This window comes from Centroberyx affinis, unplaced genomic scaffold (assembly GCF_046629955.1).
Source record: "Centroberyx affinis isolate AG114_WGS23_722 - 3 ecotype Tasmania unplaced genomic scaffold, CSIRO-AGI_Caff_v1 ptg000392l_1, whole genome shotgun sequence".
Taxonomy (NCBI): domain Eukaryota; kingdom Metazoa; phylum Chordata; class Actinopteri; order Beryciformes; family Berycidae; genus Centroberyx; species Centroberyx affinis.
The window spans coordinates 56,340-75,260 of record NW_027279060.1 but is presented as its reverse complement, the minus strand read 5'-3'; the positions used below and the strand labels follow the sequence as shown (position 1 = coordinate 75,260).

General features: G+C 41.3%; 1 protein-coding gene across 1 annotated transcript; it reads left to right on the top strand.

Moving 5' to 3' along the window:
• Positions 1-5,180: 5,180 nt before the first annotated feature.
• jazf1b (JAZF zinc finger 1b) lies at positions 5,181-17,921 on the top strand. The gene is made up of 5 exons (XM_071516139.1): positions 5,181-5,295; positions 14,181-14,253; positions 14,987-15,183; positions 16,662-16,831; positions 17,619-17,921. Exons 1-5 carry the CDS (start codon positions 5,181-5,183, stop codon positions 17,793-17,795), a joined length of 732 nt encoding a protein of 243 aa, XP_071372240.1. The 3' UTR covers positions 17,796-17,921.
• The last annotated feature ends 1,000 nt before the right edge of the window (positions 17,922-18,921 follow it).

Sequence of the window (18,921 nt, the reverse complement as noted above, 5' to 3'; positions counted from 1 at the left end):
TGTGACCTGTTGGTGCCGACTGGCTGTGATTTCTTGGGCCACAGACACCGGTAGTGAAGCTATCCTGGGCTCCAGGGATTAATGACTCCTCATGCAGTGAGAAATGTTTACCACTCGCCTGCGACCACTCCACTAGACGCACTAAGAGCTCTGTCACTGAAACAATAACGCAGTCTGAAAAGCCCCCATAACTCAGAGCTTCTCCGCCTCTGTCTTTTAAGCAGAGCTTTAATCAACGTTTATGACATCCTTTTGTCTCTTTATTGCCAATATATTTCCCAACCAATCCAAACATTATGTTCCCAGAGGACCAGACTATTAAGGGTGGAAAGAGCCGATACAGTTTGGGTCAATGACCCACACTAAAGCAGATTTGATCTATATTATACTAAACCTTTTACTATTATCCCTTTCTGCAATGCTTTTGAGAAAGATCACCTTGAGAAGATTAGCACTTTAACTAGCACCACAGAGGATGCTTTGTTGAAGCAGGTGCACAAGGCACAAGAGGCTGAATAACTCTGTGCAGTTTCACATGGAGCTTTTCATTATTTTGTGAATAAAATCTATTCAGAAATATTTTACTTTGCTCAACCATCGAAGATGAAAACTGTTCTGTTTGATCTTGCAGATAGATGGAATGTTACTGTCTCACATTGTTTACTTCTTTCCATACCTTGTGCAGAGATGACTGTGCCTGCAGGGATGGAAATGTTGAGGTGTTGGGCTCTCAGTAATGCTGCGTGCCTTTCCTTGTTACAGTGCCTCAGGCAGGAGAAGTAAGATACCAATTTAAACCAATCGCACATTGAGTTTTATGCTTTCCTCACGTCCAACAAACTCCAGCCGGTATGTAATACCTTTGTTTACTTATCAAAGGTATTACATACCGGCTGGAGGACAAAAAACAGAGTAGATGTTGTTCCTATGAAGTTTCTTAAAGATGTATTCAAATGAATCACTGCAAGTGTGGTTTTTGAACATTAATTATTTAGAGCTCCCTGATGAAGGCCAATGCTGAAACTTTTGTAAGTGTTTTTAATGTCCCTAGATGAGCCCATGAAATAAGGCTTTTTTTTTATTTTTCAAAGAAGAGTGCCTTGGACTTTTGTTTCATTTAATCACTGCAAGCATTTGATCTATTATCAATAGCTCTCTGGCCACAGGTATTTTCCTTCTAGTTTTAAATATGCAATGGTTCAACCTTTTCTTAAGAAACCAAGTCTTGACCGCTTGTCTCCGGCAAACTATAGCTCCATCTCCAAACTGCCCTTTTTATTCAAAGTTTTAGAGAAAGTTGTCTCAACCCAACTGATATCAGTTATGTGTCAAAATAATATCTTTGAGGAATTCCAGTGTGGTTTTGGAGCACTTCATAATGAGACTGCTCTCCTTAGAGTGACCATTGACCTTCTTTCACTGGAAGATGCAGGGAATGTTCAATTTTAATTCTTTTAGGTCAAGGTGTGGCCTTCAAAACTGTGGACAAGACCATTTTATTTGATTGATGAAATTGGGATAAATTGGGTTGGTGTCAGGGACAGAGCTCTTCACTGGTTCAACTCCTATCTTTCCAATAGAATATTTTCAGTCAACATAGGCTCCTCAGGAGACATTACATGTGGTGTCCCACAGGGTTTTATTTTGGACCCCATCTAATTCTTCATTTACATGCTTCCACTTGGACGTGTTATTAAGATTATCAGCTGGGGTCCATAATCTATCTAATGACTAATATGAAATATGGAAATGTATGAATATCTATGTTATGATTAAGATAGGAGTTACATATGACAGCTGTGAGGGGTCATCCTGTAGATTTATGATGGTGTAGCCTGATACATCATTCTTTTTGACATCTGATTGGGCTTCTGTATGGGATCACCCTGGATTATGGCACAAATAGCATTTGTAAAAAATATTTGTAACAAGCACTTTTGAAAAGTGCTATATAAATATTATTAATATTTGATTTTTTGATTTGATTTTTTGTTGATACAAATTATAATGCTTGTTTAATAATATTTACGTAAACCTCACATAATCTTATTCTTCCATGAGATTATACTTCATTTGTGGAGAGATGAGGCCATTGTGTTATGCCTTGCATTATAATTTACCTTGGTCTGCAAAACCTTCTGCTCTGTTAACTTCCCAGTCGACAATTCATAAATAAACACAATGAGGATTTGAACTTGAAATAAACGCTGGACTCCCAGGGGAGTCTTGGACCTGGAAAATTTTCAAGCCATTATGCCCATTTGATGGGTTGGACTATTCCTTTGCTGGGTGATGAGGAACTTGTAGAAGTAAGTAAGAATCAAGAGCCTATCTGACTTTAGCATGAGGGAGTGCAGTATTGTGTGCATCTGTATACTTTAACTAACAGTGAGTGAATGAAGTTGTTGGGCAGCTCAAAGAGGGCAAAATGATTTAGTCACTTACCAGCAGCTCAGTCAAATCTGATTTGTCTTCATGTAGTATATGTGTGTTTCCACATTGAGGTTAAACAACCTATTCAGTAAATCTCTCGCACAGAAAATCACAAATGCATCTATTACCTCATCTACTTTTATGGGCTATAACGAACTGAAGAGTAGTGATTAGTTGCAGCTTTGCTCATCAAGAGCGACCATCAATAAATAACTGTGGATAGGCAATGCCAACATTTCAAATGAAAGCCATCAACTTGCTCGAACAGGGGGCTGAGTGTGATGTAATGCTTTCAAAGTAATATCCCACACTGCTCTCCAGCATCCCTGGAAAAATGGGTTCACCAACACCGTGGTGCCTGATCTGAAACTGGGCTGGGCCTAGTGAAGACCCATTACACCACCACCAGGCGCAGACCCAAGGCTGCTCCATGCCAATAAACGTGACAGGGAAAGTAACAGGAGACTGTTGAAGTTAGTTAATCTTATTATAATTGTAATTTCGTATTTTCAAAGTGACGTTTTCATCCATTTGCAGTAGGATCCGACCCCTTTTGGAATGAGATTACACCTTTAACTGGGCTGTAAACTCACAAAAACAAAGAATAGGAATATTCACTGTCTAAATACCAGTGATACGTATATTTACCTTTATGTAGTGTAGACATCGTCTTGCAAGTGTTGGCATGATCCCCACTCTGCTCCACACACAACAGCTGTGGAAAAAATGGACACATTAGTTAAATTTGTGTAATTATTGTGAGACAAAATCTTTCAGATCTGTCAATCCGAGCAGCACTTTGAGTGGAACTTGCACACACATTCCATATTTACATTCTGTGACCTTTAACTTAAATAAATAGTCATAATTTAATCTATAGCAATATGAGCAAACTGGTCACTTTTGAGGATCGAGACCACCTAACATATCACAATGTCAATGGCCTATGTGTTGTTTAATATCTTTCAGCCTGCCTCAATCTTAAACAATTTTGAATGAATAAAATCATCTATCATCAATACACGGTGGATGGATTGATCTTGATGATACTGACTCCATTTAGAGATTCAGAGGTAATATCATGAGGCATAACTTGATTAAAATATCTTTGAAACTGCTCTCTTCTGCTCTCTCTCTGTGTTGCATTAGTATGATTTATGCACAAGCACTCTTGCTAAAGTTTGGGATAGTTGTAGAAGACCCTGAAATTAGTGTATACAAAGAACAAAGACTGTCATTTATCTATTGACCAACACTGCCACACTGTGGACATAAGAAAGGGCTGCAAGGTTTTTTTTGTGCTTTTTTTTTACTTAGCTAACCTACTTGTTGATTGCCAAAGATTCAACAGAGCTGCTGTCAGTGTGGACTCTATGCCACAACTGAATCATTTACATTAGCCTAGATTGCACGTGAAAATAAACGTGGACTCAAATCCCATCAGGCTGTAGCATTCAATTGGAATAAATATGACTTCCTTATCTGCAACGTCATTACTTCTTATTGGTTCCTTACTTAAATCTGCAGTACAGTAAATGCTTGTGTATGTTTTTTTGAGATAGACCTGTGTGCTTTTGTGATGCACTTCATTCATGTTGGTACAGGATGTGTTACACTTACAAAGCCAGGCTGTCGTTATAGTACATTTAGTTTCTGGTGAACCCTCCTTTGTCGATCATTGAGAGAGAGAGGAAGCGATAAAAAAATAATCAAAGGACTGTCTCAAAGTTGTGAGTGTTCATCAGGTAACAATAATGATGCCGATAAGCTATACGGCCCCTCCCTCGTCCTCCTCCGTCCTGCCAACGCTATGCTAAAAGAACCGGTGTCAAGCACTTCGGAATTAAAAAACCCGATTCCGCTCATAAATTTCAAAATAATACTTTTTGGCGAACATACGTTGCAACGGCGTAATACAAATAGTAGTCTACTCAGTATTTAGGCTAGGTTATGTGTTTGCGTCTTTGTGAATGTTTACCTTTTTATGGCTTATTCTGTCTGACTTTAGATCAGGTAATCTTCTTCCCTCTCTATAGCCATTAAGAATAGCCTAATTTTGCCACTGCTAAGGCAAAAAGGACTTCATCAAGATAGTAAACGTCCTTCTAAGTTTTTTGGTATGTGGTTTATTCATCTTTCATCACGAAATAGGCTACTATGGACCAACATTAGCGATGCAATGAATAGTTAGATTGAGCAATATGCCAGGAGAGCCCGTGGTTTCTAATAGAAACATCAAATGTTCAAAACGTCTTACATTTTTAATCAATTATATTAAAACAAATATATATTTTTCATATAGTAATGTAGTTCTCGAAATGCAGCTTAACAAAGTGGTTGCTAAGTGATACGTGAGTGGTGGTTTTCAGTAGGCACATTAATAATATAATACTATAATAGGTAGGCTAATATCATGATATATTCATATAAATTCACTATATTATATCAGAAGTGTGTGTTTATCGAGTAATTTAGGCTACTTCCTACGTGATTCAGACATTCAGTCAGAACAAAGAACTGAAACTATCCGTTCTCCAATTTTTTTTTTTTCCACAGGTGACAAATTTTACGCTTTTACTTTGAAAGCAAAATCGCATTACTTCCTGACTCGTTCTGTCTGTGGCTAGCTTGACGCATCTCCGAGCAGCTCCTGCGCGCCGCCCCTGCTCCAGCTGTTTACACCGCTGTCTGCCTGCTGTTGCTCCGCTCTCCGCTGCTGCTGCCCTCATTTCAATGCAGCAGCGACCATGACTGGCATCGCCGCTGCTTCTTTCTTTTCCAACACATGCAGGTTCGGGGGCTGCGGACTTCACTTCGAGTCTCTGGCCGAGCTTATCGTGCACATCGAGGATAACCACATCGGTAAGCTGTCGAGCCGACGGGTAATATGCGCTGTACTCTGCAATGGCTGAGGTTTGCAGCTAGCAAGAAGTGGCTAGCGAGCTAGCAAGTTACTTCCTGCGTCCTGACAACCCTGTTGCTAGGTGTGGTAGCTATTGATGTTTCTATGTAGATATTGCTATTGCTATTCACCATCTGCATTATGGTAGGCTATGAGACGCCGGCTCGTTGTTTAGCTGCAACATATAACTGAAACACCGCCGAGCCGAGCCGACAATTTCACTGCGCCGTGTCGGGCTTGGTCGCTCGAGCAATATTGTGGAAGCGCAAGGCCCGCGCGCAGAGCTGCCTTTAAAGCGTCATGAGTTGACTTGCAGCTGGCACAAGCCAATGAAAACACATTGAGTAATGATTAGTTTGTTTCCATCCGATTGACAACATAAATCATAACACTTGCAAGGAAGTAAGGACGCACTCTTCTTAGTTTGGCATCAGGCTAAACCAACTCACTGTCTTAGTGGATGTCATGTCTAATTAACCACTTTAAGAAGTGTCAGTTACCACCACATAGGATCAAACACTGCTTCACCGCCACTCTAATCAATTGCTATCCCCTTTTAATCAATGTCTTGTTATTGTCAGGTATTAAGCTGTCTTTTTTGATGCAATTTATCTTTTCCAACCATCCTAACGTGTTAATGGCATTTAAGTGGCCTATCTGTGCAAACATCTAATTTTGCTGCATATTTCAGCACTTGTGTTTTGGTTCTGTCAGGATAGGTTTTCATTATGAGTTGTACAGCAGCTGTGGGCTCTTTTGCCCAGAGGTGTTTTTGGGGGTGTGTAAATATGTCCACTCTCTGGAAATAGACTAGATGTGAGTCATCCTGGGAGGTCACACACAGCTCTCCTCTCCCATGTACACTGGTGTTGCAGCTACAGTCTGCGTTTATCTAGGGACATATTTGGAGGGATACAAGAATCACTCAGAGTAACCAATAACTCAATATTGATTATTATATTACCAGTGTCATAGCATGTCATTATTTCATAACTCCTTCAAAACAAAGCTCTATGGACCATTAAGTTAGGGTTGGTATTTAAATGTAGTGTTTGTCTACTGGTTCTACAAGATATTGACCATCCCAGAATAGATCTATGAACACCGAGGCCTCTCACCATGCAATACTGTCAAAAAACCTCATATCCCTCAGAGACAGAGTTGTGTCATTGGCTGGAATGCAGGGATAAATGATGACGTGCACTTGTGAAGCAGATTGGTAGAGACTGCGGTGGTTGCCATGGTGACGTGTAGACTTGGGCCTTGACTCTGCCTCATAACCAGGCCTACATGAGTGCAGCATGGTCATGCAAATCATGTTGTGTCGTATCATCATATCTTATCATTGTATCATATCAAACATTTAAATGGAATAAGTAAGGTGTCTAGAAGATTTGAATATTGCTATTGTTGGGTTTGGACAGTGTTGATTCATAGAAATGCATGTGGAATAGGGATATTATTTCCCATGCAAAGTAGTGCCACATGTTATTGTAGTGTGATGGATAAGGTGCTGTCATTGGAAAGGCCTGCGGGAAAAGAGATGACTCCGCCTACTCTGTGAGCATGACCTAATCCTCCTGTACTGTTATAAAAAGTCAGTAACCCCTGATTCAACTGAAACTGAATTGTCAGAAATGGAGACCTATGAGACACAGTTTGTACAGGTGATCTCAGCCATACAAAGTTTTAAGTATCAAGTGTATTCTGTTTTAAAGTGCGTTTAAAACATGGTCACTGCACACTTTATAGACATGTATTAAAATAACTATTTGAAAACATACAGACAAGCAATTAAGAAGAAGAGGACAGCAAGTGGGGATTGTAATGCCTGGTGCAGCCTGGGTATAGTCCATAGTAGTCATCATTACATGTAATTACACACATATAGAGCAACAGTGGAAATAAGACTGACATTTCTGTGTTTTTATGTACTGTGGTTTCATTCTGTGTTTATCTTCTGCTGTATATTTACATGAACTAGCCTACTTCCTGTATTTTGAAGTTCCAAGTGAATCTGATCTTACAGGCAATAGCATCATGTAAGAAATACGAAATAAAAAAATCACGAGGAGTGTTCAACATTTATCTCTGAGGCTATTCCATTTTATTGCCATGGCCAAATGAATGGAGTGCTTTGAATTAAGAAAGGGCATGTGACAATTCTGTTTATAAATGATGCCATTCTGTTCATTCATTATTTATTGATAGGCCCAGGGTTATAAAACTGCAGAATCTACTAGGTAGAAATTGTTTTTGTGCTTCACATTTATTTTGTGAAAATGATTGTAATTGGCTATCAGGCTATATTTTTCTGCCTTGTTATTCAATGATATAATTATATATATCAAGTAAGGGCATCTGAAATTCAGTGCATCTTTCACAACTTCTGTGTACAGGAGGTGAAAAATATTTATTTTTCCCTTGGAGAAGTATTTATTATATGTTATTATATTTTTATTTACTTCAATATCTGATTTAAGAAAATGATGAAGAAGCATGGAATGGAATTTATGTGTGGACATTGCTTTAGGGTTGTTCATTTAATTTCAAGTGGCCAGTATAATACTACAGGGCTAATGCATTTATTGCTTCTTTTCGTCACTATTTTACCATATCTGGATACTTAATAAAGCTTCGGCATATTTCAGTAAGAAACTAGAAGCTAATTTACCTTTATCTTCCATGATATATATTACACTGTGATTTCTGGTAAATGCTAAAAGCATTTGGGCATTTATATAATCTTATATCTTTGTATCAGGTACTCCACAAAGTGCATTCCACTCCTCACAGTTTCACACTGTTAGTTCTTACATCTGTTCACCAAATCCAATATTTCAGATGGTTATTATTGAAGTCGACATGGCCCAGCTGTCTCTCTGTTGTTCTTGTTTGTTGCTTGACTGGCTTTAATATCCTCTGCCCTCTGATTGCATGCTGTGCATGTGTCCGAGGTGTTAGCCATAGGAAAAATGCACCAAATGACTTATTGGGGAATAATGAGGCAATTAGTTGGCCTAGAGTGGAAAAACTCTGCAGCCCCCCTCCTTCGTCCGCTGGCCTGTGCCCACTTGGAGAAGTGCGAAATCTTGCGCGTCCTGCCAAGTGCCTGTGAAGCATAATTACAGAGAGAGTGCTTGATTTGGCCTGTCTTCCTCCTCGTCTGGTGGCCTGCTGCTTAAAGCACATTCTCCTTTATAATTAGGCGCCTGGAAAACAAGCTCACATTCTTGTCCCTATTTTCCCCAGCCAGCTTGCTGGTTGGGTCTGTGAACAATAGGTGGCGCTGCTCTGCTGTTGATTGAGGGCCTGTACTTGATATGCCTTGCCTGGAAAATAGAAGATAATGGTGCTTTTTAGTAACACACACAGACCAGAGCTCAGTTCCCAGTCTGATTTTTCCCATTGTATAATACAGTTACCAATCATAAGGTCTAGATTCAGTAAATGACAATTATTGAGAGGAGAATTAATATTAATATATTGAGAGAAATAATTGGTGGTATAAAGGATACTTCTCATGCTTGAGTATATCTTAATCATTTTGTGGTATTTCTTGTATATTAACTAAAAGCCTAATAGATACAAGTTCAATGGCCACTTGAAGTCGGTTATTACAGTAACTTTGAAATTCACAGTTATAAAATATCATTGGTCATGGCTGATGTTGAACAAGTTATCACATTTTGATTTAAACCATAAGCAATGTGTGGAAAAAGAGCTGTACTATACTCGAGGGGTCAGATTTGACCTTTAAAAAAACTAATATCAAATAATATATTCAAATACAGAATCATTTCCAGCCCACATGATTTAAAAAGTCCAATGGATCAGCTAATGCATCTCCTCTTATGGTCCACCCTTATGACAGCAGTTGATAATATGAGTATTAGCTGGTCCACTTAGGCCTTTGTTAACAAATTCAGGTTTAACAGAGCAGATGTTAATGAGCCCATTAGTCTGTAAATTACTGGGAAGAGCAAAGTTTAACATTGAGGTGAAGCCTTGTTGTTAGGCTTGTGAGATCTGCTAAATGGTCTGGTATTCTTGTGTGGTATAAAAACTGCATGCACCAAGCCACTGATATGTTTACTTTGTCACTGAGCTCCCAGGCCACAGTAGACCAGAGGTAAATAGAGACCATGTTATTCAGACCTATGAGTGTCTGTACTGCTGGGGTCTGGCGTAACGATGGCCTGAAGTGTCCAGGCTTAGTGGCCTGGTCTAACAATGGGTCTGTTTGTTGCTGCTCCTCACTGGGGGCTCATTTAGAAGATTTTGGTATGCACCCCCAAATCTGAGCGGAAGTAATAAATTTGAGAAGCAGTAACTGGTGCCCCGATCGCTGCACCTGGTGGACCTAATTACATTTCCCCATCCCCCGACACCGCCGCTCCTGTTCCTGTGCTGTGATTCTGAGATGAGGGGCTGCTGTACTCTATAAAACATTCTTTATGTGAGATAATGTGCAGGCTTTGTTGACACAACAAGGGTGTGTAGTTTGGTGCAGGGCAAATTGTGGGATCTTACTGAAATTTGTGTTTTTATAAGTGTATGTATTGGGGTTAGAAGCGCTGATATTAGCCTTTTGTTAAATATTGGATATTGGCCAGTCATGTCAGCGATTGCTGATATGACTGAGGTTCCTCCCTTTAATTAATTCTTCATTTAAAGGCCTAATGTATCCCGGAGAAACCACCTTGCCTTAATTAACTACTAACCCACCCAAAAGAATTTCATTAGTATAGGTTTCAATGGGGAGTTTTAGTGTCCCAGGATGGCTTATGGTGTTTCAAAGGTGTTTCCACCACACTATGAATCAAATTCTGGGGGAAACACTGAATACTTATAATTTTTGGCTTGAAAATGGTAAAATAAAGATATCGAATATTGGCTCAAAATACCATCTATCTGCAACTTCAATCTAAAAATATCCGTATTGGCCGTCAAAATCTAAAATGTATGCAGTGAGTAGCAAAGAGGCAAAATGTGTGCATGTGTGTTTCAGTCTCCATCTGTACTAAAGATAGTTTTAATGTCACCAGGGCTTGTCAGGAACCTGCAAAGGCAGCTTACACATGGGCGCTTGACTGAATTTCATTTCCTCCTTAGAGGTCACATCTTAATGAATTACCTGTGCCACCACTCCTGGAAAGGCCCCCCGCTGCTCAGAGCCGTCATAAACATGTCACCATGATGCTCACCACTCTACACTGCCCCACAGTGCATTTAGCCAAGAGGGTGGACGGGATAGCCAGAGACTGCTGGAAAATGAGGGAGGGAGGTGTGATTGAGTCTGGGGCAAGCCATGTGTGTGCGTGCATGTGTGTTTGTTTGTGTGTGAAGGGGGTGGGAGGTGGGGGGGGTAATGAGAGGGCAGCAGGCGTCACTTCCCGTGTTGCCTAAGGAAGCTTGTTGTGTGTTATCATCCCTTGGTTTCCTGTTGCAGGCTGGTCACAGGGGCCCTAATGAGGACATGGTTATTGCATCATGTTTCTGCTCTCATGTAGTGCAACCAGTGAATCACTCACTACAAGCTCCCAAAGACATGTTTCACACATAGACATTTACAATAGGTACAGACATTGCTCCATATGTAAATCAAGGTTGATTGCATTGGGTTATATCAACACAAGCTGAGCAGCTTGATTAAATCATATCCATTATATGTATTACACTACTCTGCTTCTCCACCTGTCTTTTTCCCACATCCTCTGTTTCACCATATAAACAACTGGCGCTCATAGGAAGTGATTGTTTCCTCCTGCAACCAGGGAAAGTGAACAAATACACTTATGTTTTCCAGAAGGCCCCTGATAGTTGGCCACCAAGGTGGACCACCTGTGTAGCTCGATTAGAGGGTTTCCCATCTCCGCTCGAGGCTCCTTGGTCCTGGTCCTAATCTGAGGTGGCTTTTCGGTGCCGGTGGCCCCAGAAGAATAGCAGGGGCTGTGGGGGATTGGCCCCTGCAGGCCCCTTTCTTCTCAGTCCCCAACTGAGGTGTGTGTGATTTACAGTGTGTGGGAGCTGATTGATCCACAGCTATTTGAGCAGTCGGTGAGCAGCCTGCCCTTCCACTCCTGGACGCTCATTAGGGATCTTAGGAGGGATTTCTTGTGCACTCACGCACACACATACCAACACACACTGCTCAGAACATTCTCTGCACCGCCTCCAGCTTTTGGCAGGGGAGTAATGCCGTTATTAATGTGTCTTTCTTACTTTATGTTTCCATGACTGGGAGCGGGCTGGAGAGTAGAGAGAGGTGTGCAGTCCTTCTCACTGGGGCTAAATCCGCCATTAATGAAACACTTGCTTAGGATTGTGGCCCCGAGTAAAACCTCCTGAGTCTTAGGCGTTGAGGTTTGGGCTGCTCTTAGGGCCTACCTGCCAGTATCAAGAAACCCTGCCACTATTTTATCATCAGCCAAAAAGCTTGGCCTTAAACTTTGAGTGGATGACGCCCATGTCTTTTGCTCCTTGACTTGGATTTCTGCTAGCCCTCCAAAATTGTATGCTTTCTCCTCTAGACTTGAAAGTGGTTTAGTTTAAAAGTTGAAAGTACACTGTGCGTGGTGGTGCTACTCCCCCAGGTGCCAGTCGATACAGGGAGAATCAAAGTCAAAAAGCTTTGATTCTGTGAGCGAACCTGGCGAAGCAACGACATGCGAAACGCGTAGATCGCTGCTTTGGTTTTATACTCTACAACCACTATGTTAATATTAATAATAGAATAGAACGAGTCGATCTAATTCCTTCTGGTATGCGCTGAATTACTTTTTGAGTTTGGTTCAGTTTAAGTTGAACTGGTCAACGTTGCTCTTCACGGCAGGATTAAGCTAGTAGTCTATACTGTTAAGACGCAGGGTGTAGTCTATCTTACATGTTCCCTTTATGGATGATTAGAGTAGTGCATCTGTAATCCATTACCACAGTAACAATACATTGTGTGTGTGTGTGTGTGTGTGTGTGTGTGTGTGAGAGAAAGAGAGAGAGAGTGTACTTTGAATTGACACCATGTCATTTTTTTCACACGGTTTACACTTTCGTCCACGTTCAATTTGGCATAGATTCCTTGACAAAGATTCTAGATGACAAAATGGTTAAGATCCATTTGCGATTGGGTCCACCCAAAGAGAAGTCAGGACGTTTTTTATGAGAGGTTACCAGGTGAGAGATCAACACTAACCAAGGGGCTTTTCTGCAGAGTGCATTGTATAATAAAGGAACTAGAAGGCACCTGGGGAGCACAAACCTGCCAACCCGCCAATGCTGAAACATTCTCCAACTTGCTGTAACACCCAAAGATTTAATTTCTATCTCTTAAAGTTAAATTGATTTCATTTGTTGACCCTGATAACATGCCCGTAGGATTTGGAATCAAGTCCGTTAGTTTCATAGTTATGAATAAAAAGAGATAATCATCTAATGGCAAAATCCCAGATCTGGGCTCAGCACCAAAATCTAATCAATTGTTCCATGGCCCAAGGCCTATTTGTCCACCAAGTTTCAGACAGGCAAAACAAATGAACAGGAGTGAAAACATAACCTCCTTGGTGGAAGTAATCATTGAGTATGACTAACAGTTTTATTACAGCCTCACAAAGGTGTTGCTTACCCCATTGACCATGAAAACTTTAATTACACTATGTCCATGTGTTTGTACCATTTCCCTACTGATTTAATAAGTATATCAACTTGGCCATTGTTTTTTGTCCTCACTGAATGTTCAGATTTTGTTTGAATTGCACTCTTAAGTCATGTGCTTTGCAGAGGCTTAGTTTAAAATTGAATAATATCACAATGGCCTTAGGTGTAAGTGCTGTGTATAAATGAGCTTGTGAATGGAAACCAGCAATACTTTTAACCACATGGGGGTAGCAGTCTTTCACAGCTCTGTTAGAGGCAGGCAGGGAGGCCCAGCTGGTGAGTGGTAGACAGTGTTGTTTTATGGGGCATCTCTCTTCTCCCACATGGATAGCAGTGGCCAGGCTGTTTGAAGTCAGGCCTGGTTCACCTCAGGGTGTGGAGATTGGCCACTGTAGCACTGTAGAGCAAGCTGCATGTCTGGAGCACAGCATGGGAAAACAGTATGTGTCAACAGTGGTCATGTATGAGCAATATGGTGTCTGCAGCAAGGCTATTCAAAAAAGGGAGTGGAAATTCGAAAAAGAAACCGCTAGAGATCTCAGATAGAAATATAAGGCGTAAGATAGACTGCACCCTGCATTTTACCAACGTAGGGCACTAGCTTAAACCTGCTGTGAAGGGCACCAGTTCAACTTAAACTGACCAACATTTAGGTCTAGAGGAGAAAACATACAATTTAGAGGTTAAGCAGAAATCTAAATCAAGAAACCAATGTCAGTCTGAGGAGCTGGGATACGAGATGGTTTGTGGAGGATCTCCAGCAGCACTTTGCTCAACAGTGACTGCAGTCTAGACAGTGGCACATGACATCATGTTCAATCTAATTGCAAATTGCACAATATCCTACAACTTTACTGTCTATTGGTTACTGCCACTGAATAGTCTTTCTTAACCTTATTAATTCAGTGAAGAATTTGTCTGAGCATGCATTGCCCTTTTTCAGCACAACCTTTTAGAGTCATACACACACACAACCACACCTGGGAGTTACCCAGTTCAGCCACAGTGTTCTACTGTTGGCCAGTGAGCAGCTCCACTGAAGCAAGTCAGGGTTTAGTACCTTGCTCAAGGGGAACATTGATGTTAGTTTTTGAAGGCAACCCTTTGGTCACAAGCTTGCATCTCTAACATTGAGGCAATTAAAACCCCCTAATTTCCCAATACACCCTCTCTTTCTCCCTCCCCTCCGCAGACACAGACCCCCGTCTTCTGGAGAAGCAGGAGCAGCAACAGCCCACCTATGTTGCCCTCAGCTATATCAACAGGTGAACAGCACAGTTTACACTGTTTTAAAAATCAACACAATTATGATTAAGTTGTAAATAAATCTACTTAATAAATTTACCTAAATCCAAAATAATAATGACATTAATGTTGTTAGCCTTTGGCCCAGTAAAAGATTTGTCTTTAAAGCCTGCTTCGTCAGTTATTGTTAATTACTGCGCCCTATGAGGGCTTTGCTACTTTGTAGTTCCACAACCAAATTCAAATGTCATCTGGTGGATTACTCAGATTAATTGCTTCAACATTTGGTAATTGCATTTTATATTGCCCTGGGCTCATCCCAGTCTTCTTTGATATAGTGCTTGAATAGTGGTTTTAAAGGCCTTATGCAACAAGCCAGTGTACAAGAGGGTCTGCTGCTGTCTCTCTGCCTTTACAAACACATCTTGATGTGGTTTCAGCTTAATCTGTTAATTCCACTTTTACTTTAACAATGTCTGTGTTAACATTTCATTTTTATGATATACATTTACCAAAGACTTTACTATCTGTCATAAACCCTGGTATTAGATTTTTTTTTCATGGGAATGGAGCCAATGATATATTGATTCCAAGCATATGTTCTACAGTAGCAAAAACCAACGCTAGAGCTTTATAAACGCCCGGAGGCCCTCGCTGTAACAAGTCTCTGACAGTGCATGGAACGAGATGACCCTCTTCACCAAAAGGTCGATCTCAACCCTCACCAGCTTTATATCTCACGCTTAATGCCAGGTTCATGACAGATGCTGCGCGGCGAGAGCACGAGGCCCTGAAGAAGAAGGTGCAGCCCAAGTTGTCTCTGTCTCTGACAGGCAGTCTGTCTCGCAGCAGTGTGTCCACTCCCCCTCGCCACGCCAGTGGCAACCTCACCCCTCCGGTTACCCCACCCATCACCCCTTCCTCCTCCTTCCGCAGCAGCACACCTACAGGTAACCATAGCAGCACCCTCAACACCCTCACCTGACACCCTCACCTCTCTGGTTAGACGCCCAGTGTGCCATGATCCCTGGCTTTGGAATGCACTTTCTAAGTTGTTGACTAGCCAAGCAGCAGGGTGGCATAGTGAGTAAGGAGACCGTCCTTCAGCCAAGAGGCCCATGTTCAAGCCACCATGACAGCAGGCATCCACCCGGCTGAAGGGTCTTTGAATCTGAATCCCTACCAGCTCCAGAGACGCAGTGCTGTGACCATCCTATGGACGAGGGCAAAGAGAGAAATTCCTTTTCCAGGATCAATAAAAAATCACAATGCTGCTCCTTCTTTGCTCTTACTCAAAGACATGATGCAAGATAAAAGTCAAACTCTTTTCAGGTCTTACCGTGGTAGATAAAGATCCTTATCATAATTCCCATCATAATAGCTGTATCAACTGTAACAGTTGAACTGGATGTCAAGTCATATTATCATATTATCAGCTTTTCAAATGATAGGATTTTCAACATATATGTACAGTTATAATTGTTTTGCGTCTGTGTATTTTACCACCTAAAATTGAAATACAATGTTATAATTTTATAGCTCCTGCAAAACACTTTTCCCCCCACTGATGTTGATCCTAATACTGACATTTGTGACATTCCACTGCTAACTTCCATATTTTGTTATCCATAATGTTGTCCATCTCTATTTGTTATCCATGTTAGTAAAGGTACTGACCCTGGTGCATGGCTGAATTTATGGCACTATGCAAATTAATTATCCTATGTATGTGGTTTTAACAAGTACATTATTTGGGCGTCAACAGGATAAGAGCTGCGGAGATTAATGCAGGGCTTGAGGAGACTCCTTTCTAAAATAGCTTCCATTCACTCCTTAGAGAAACAAGAACAACTCTCACAGTCCATTATATACACTGGAATGAAGCTGAATTGCTTAATTCACTACAGCGTACATAACATCTGCCAAAATTTTAAAGCACTCAAAGTATTTTTTTGTTTGTTCCCTGTGATGTTTTCCCGTGTCCTTAGTTTTAAAATATGCGTTTGTCTTGTCTTTTTGGTTCTTGAGGTTTTGGGTTTTTAAATAACATCCTTAATTGTTAATTGATAATACAATAGCAGCTTATTGACCCCAAGACCTCGAGGAAAATGCTAAATTCTTTCCCACGATTGGCATGATTCAGTCTTTCCACTAACTTGGGCACAGTAACAGAAGAAGTAGAGAATATGGGAACACTATCCCAAAACACATGCTGAGAAATTGTAATAGTCCACGCTTGTCAATCCAAAAGCTCAAAGGCCAGGATGCCCCAGCCAAAGATTTAAGTAATGCAGTCTGCATAAACCAGAGCTTCTTTCAGAGTTTGGAGACCAGTGTGTATGATCCCACGTCTGGTACTGATGCCCCGACTGAATCACTCACCGTTTGGCTGTCTGTCTGTCCGCCTTTCACCCCCCTCCCCCCACAGGTAGTGAGTGTGATGAAGAGGAGGTAGACTATGAGGAGTCCGACAGCGATGAGTCATGGACCACAGAGAGCGCCATCAGCTCCGAGTCCATCCTCAGCTCCATGTGCATGAACGGAGGGGACGAGAAGCCTTTCGCCTGCCCCGTCCCCGGCTGTAAAAAGAGATACAAGGTAGGTCTAACTCAACCTTCCCCTCAAACCACTTATCATGATATTTGTGGCTGAATACATAATTCAGGGGTGTGAAATATTCTTACCGTGCCCAGAGACACCAAATGAAAAACTGTGAGATTCGCGTAGCTTACTTTCTCCATGCAATCCAGCTCAGATGGATGTAAAATCACAATAGATATCCTGCTGTTGAGAATGGAAAATAGGGTCTTGGTTGAGCATTACAGCATGTCAACATTGATGCATACATCCAGTCCACTTGATGTGGAGTTTTACTGGATTTTCCATTCACATCTGGGGTGTGTGGTTGGGATAAATTATGTGCAGCCTGAGAAAATTGCATTGCTGACGTGAATGACAGAGTTATGGGCAATGACTTAGTCTTGGGCAGCAGGCAGCACTAGGCATTTGTTTAGAAAGAGAACAAGATAGTTTTAGAATAAGAAGATAGACGTTTTATTTCCCCCCTCTCTAAAGCTTTGTGTCCACTGACCACTTCTTTTTAGCTGTAAGCTCTTGAGAGATAGTTTACGGAAGCGCATGAGACAGCTGGAAACCTGTTTGAAGTGCGGTGCTCTTTTGCTAAAAGTTGAAATACTATTAGCTTACACTGCTTGGTGCTCTGAGTGGTAAAAAGATGCTAAGCTCTCAGTGTTGTTGGCACCGTGTAACAGTGCGTCCTTCTCATTGTAAATGAGGAAAAAGAAGCCGATGCTGTTAAGAGAAGTTCCCGGTGGATACACAACCTAAGAGTCAGCTGTGCTTCATTCTCTGTGCTTCCTTACAGAATGTGAACGGGATCAAGTACCATGCCAAGAATGGCCACCGAACCCAGATAAGGGTGCGCAAACCCTTCAAGTGCCGATGTGGGAAGAGCTACAAAACGTCTCAGGGTCTCCGCCACCACACCATCAACTTCCACCCACCCGTGTCTACTGACATCATCCGCAAGATGCAGCAGTAGAGTGCGACACTGGATCAACCAGCCACTTCCCAAACCATCTGAACACCACCATCACCAGCAATGGCTGTTTCTCATTCCACCCCCTTCTCCTCATCCTTCAATCCCCACCCTCCTCTCTCTCTCTCTCTCTCTCTCTCTCTCTCTCTCTCTCTCTCTCTCTCTCTCTCTCTCTCTCTCTCTCTCTCTCTCTCTCTCTCTCTCTCTCTGTCTCCTTCCACCAACTACTCTACCAACACTACTTTTTGATCGCATGCTTTAAATGTATTATGATTCATCTTTTTTTTTTTGAATGTTGCATCTTTATGTAGTTCACAGTTTTGTACTTTTGCACATTTAAGCTATCATTCATCTATTTGAATTTATTTGTTTGACATGTGGTGCTCATTGCTGATGAGGGCATGTTGTAGACTAGAGAACGGCTATGTCAAGGCAAGAGTAGCCTAGCATGTAGGAGATCCTGCTTTGTAGGCAGTGTGAAGGCACAAGAATGAATGGAAAGATTGGATTTTTTTTTTTTAGAGAAAGGAAGCATCACTACCATACCTCTGTCAACCCAGTGTCTCATATGAGCCTAAAAATGGGACAGAGGCAGAAAGAAAAAAAAATCTGAATGTGTGTAATATAACATCAGATATCCAACCTCAATCTGAAAAGATTTGTATATAGGCTATCCTAAATTCTCTATCAAATTTAATGTTTATAATCAGGTGTTGGACTCTGTTACCATTCTTTTCATATCACTAAAGTGCAAGATCGACCTCACAAGTATTCTAGACCGTTTCTCCTCTGTTTTAAGTGCAAACATTTTTGTGTTGGCGCCAAAAGATGATCTCAGGTGACGTTCGTAAGCATTTCAGCACCACAATTCTGCCCAAGTGTTCTGATGGTATTTAGAGTCTCTTATGCTGTTCCTTGGAATCATGGGAACTCTGCATCATTGTTCCTGGTGTTCCTGGTCACTTTCCTAGAGAGTTAAGCAGTTCTCCTTGCTATTTTGTGGTGAGGGATTTAAGCACTTTTTGTAACCAGTTGCCAACAAATGTGTGTTTTGTTGCCAATATCTCTTGTTTTTGGTGTATGTATAGTAGTTACCGAAACAGGGCAGAAGGCCTTGACAGCAGAAGTT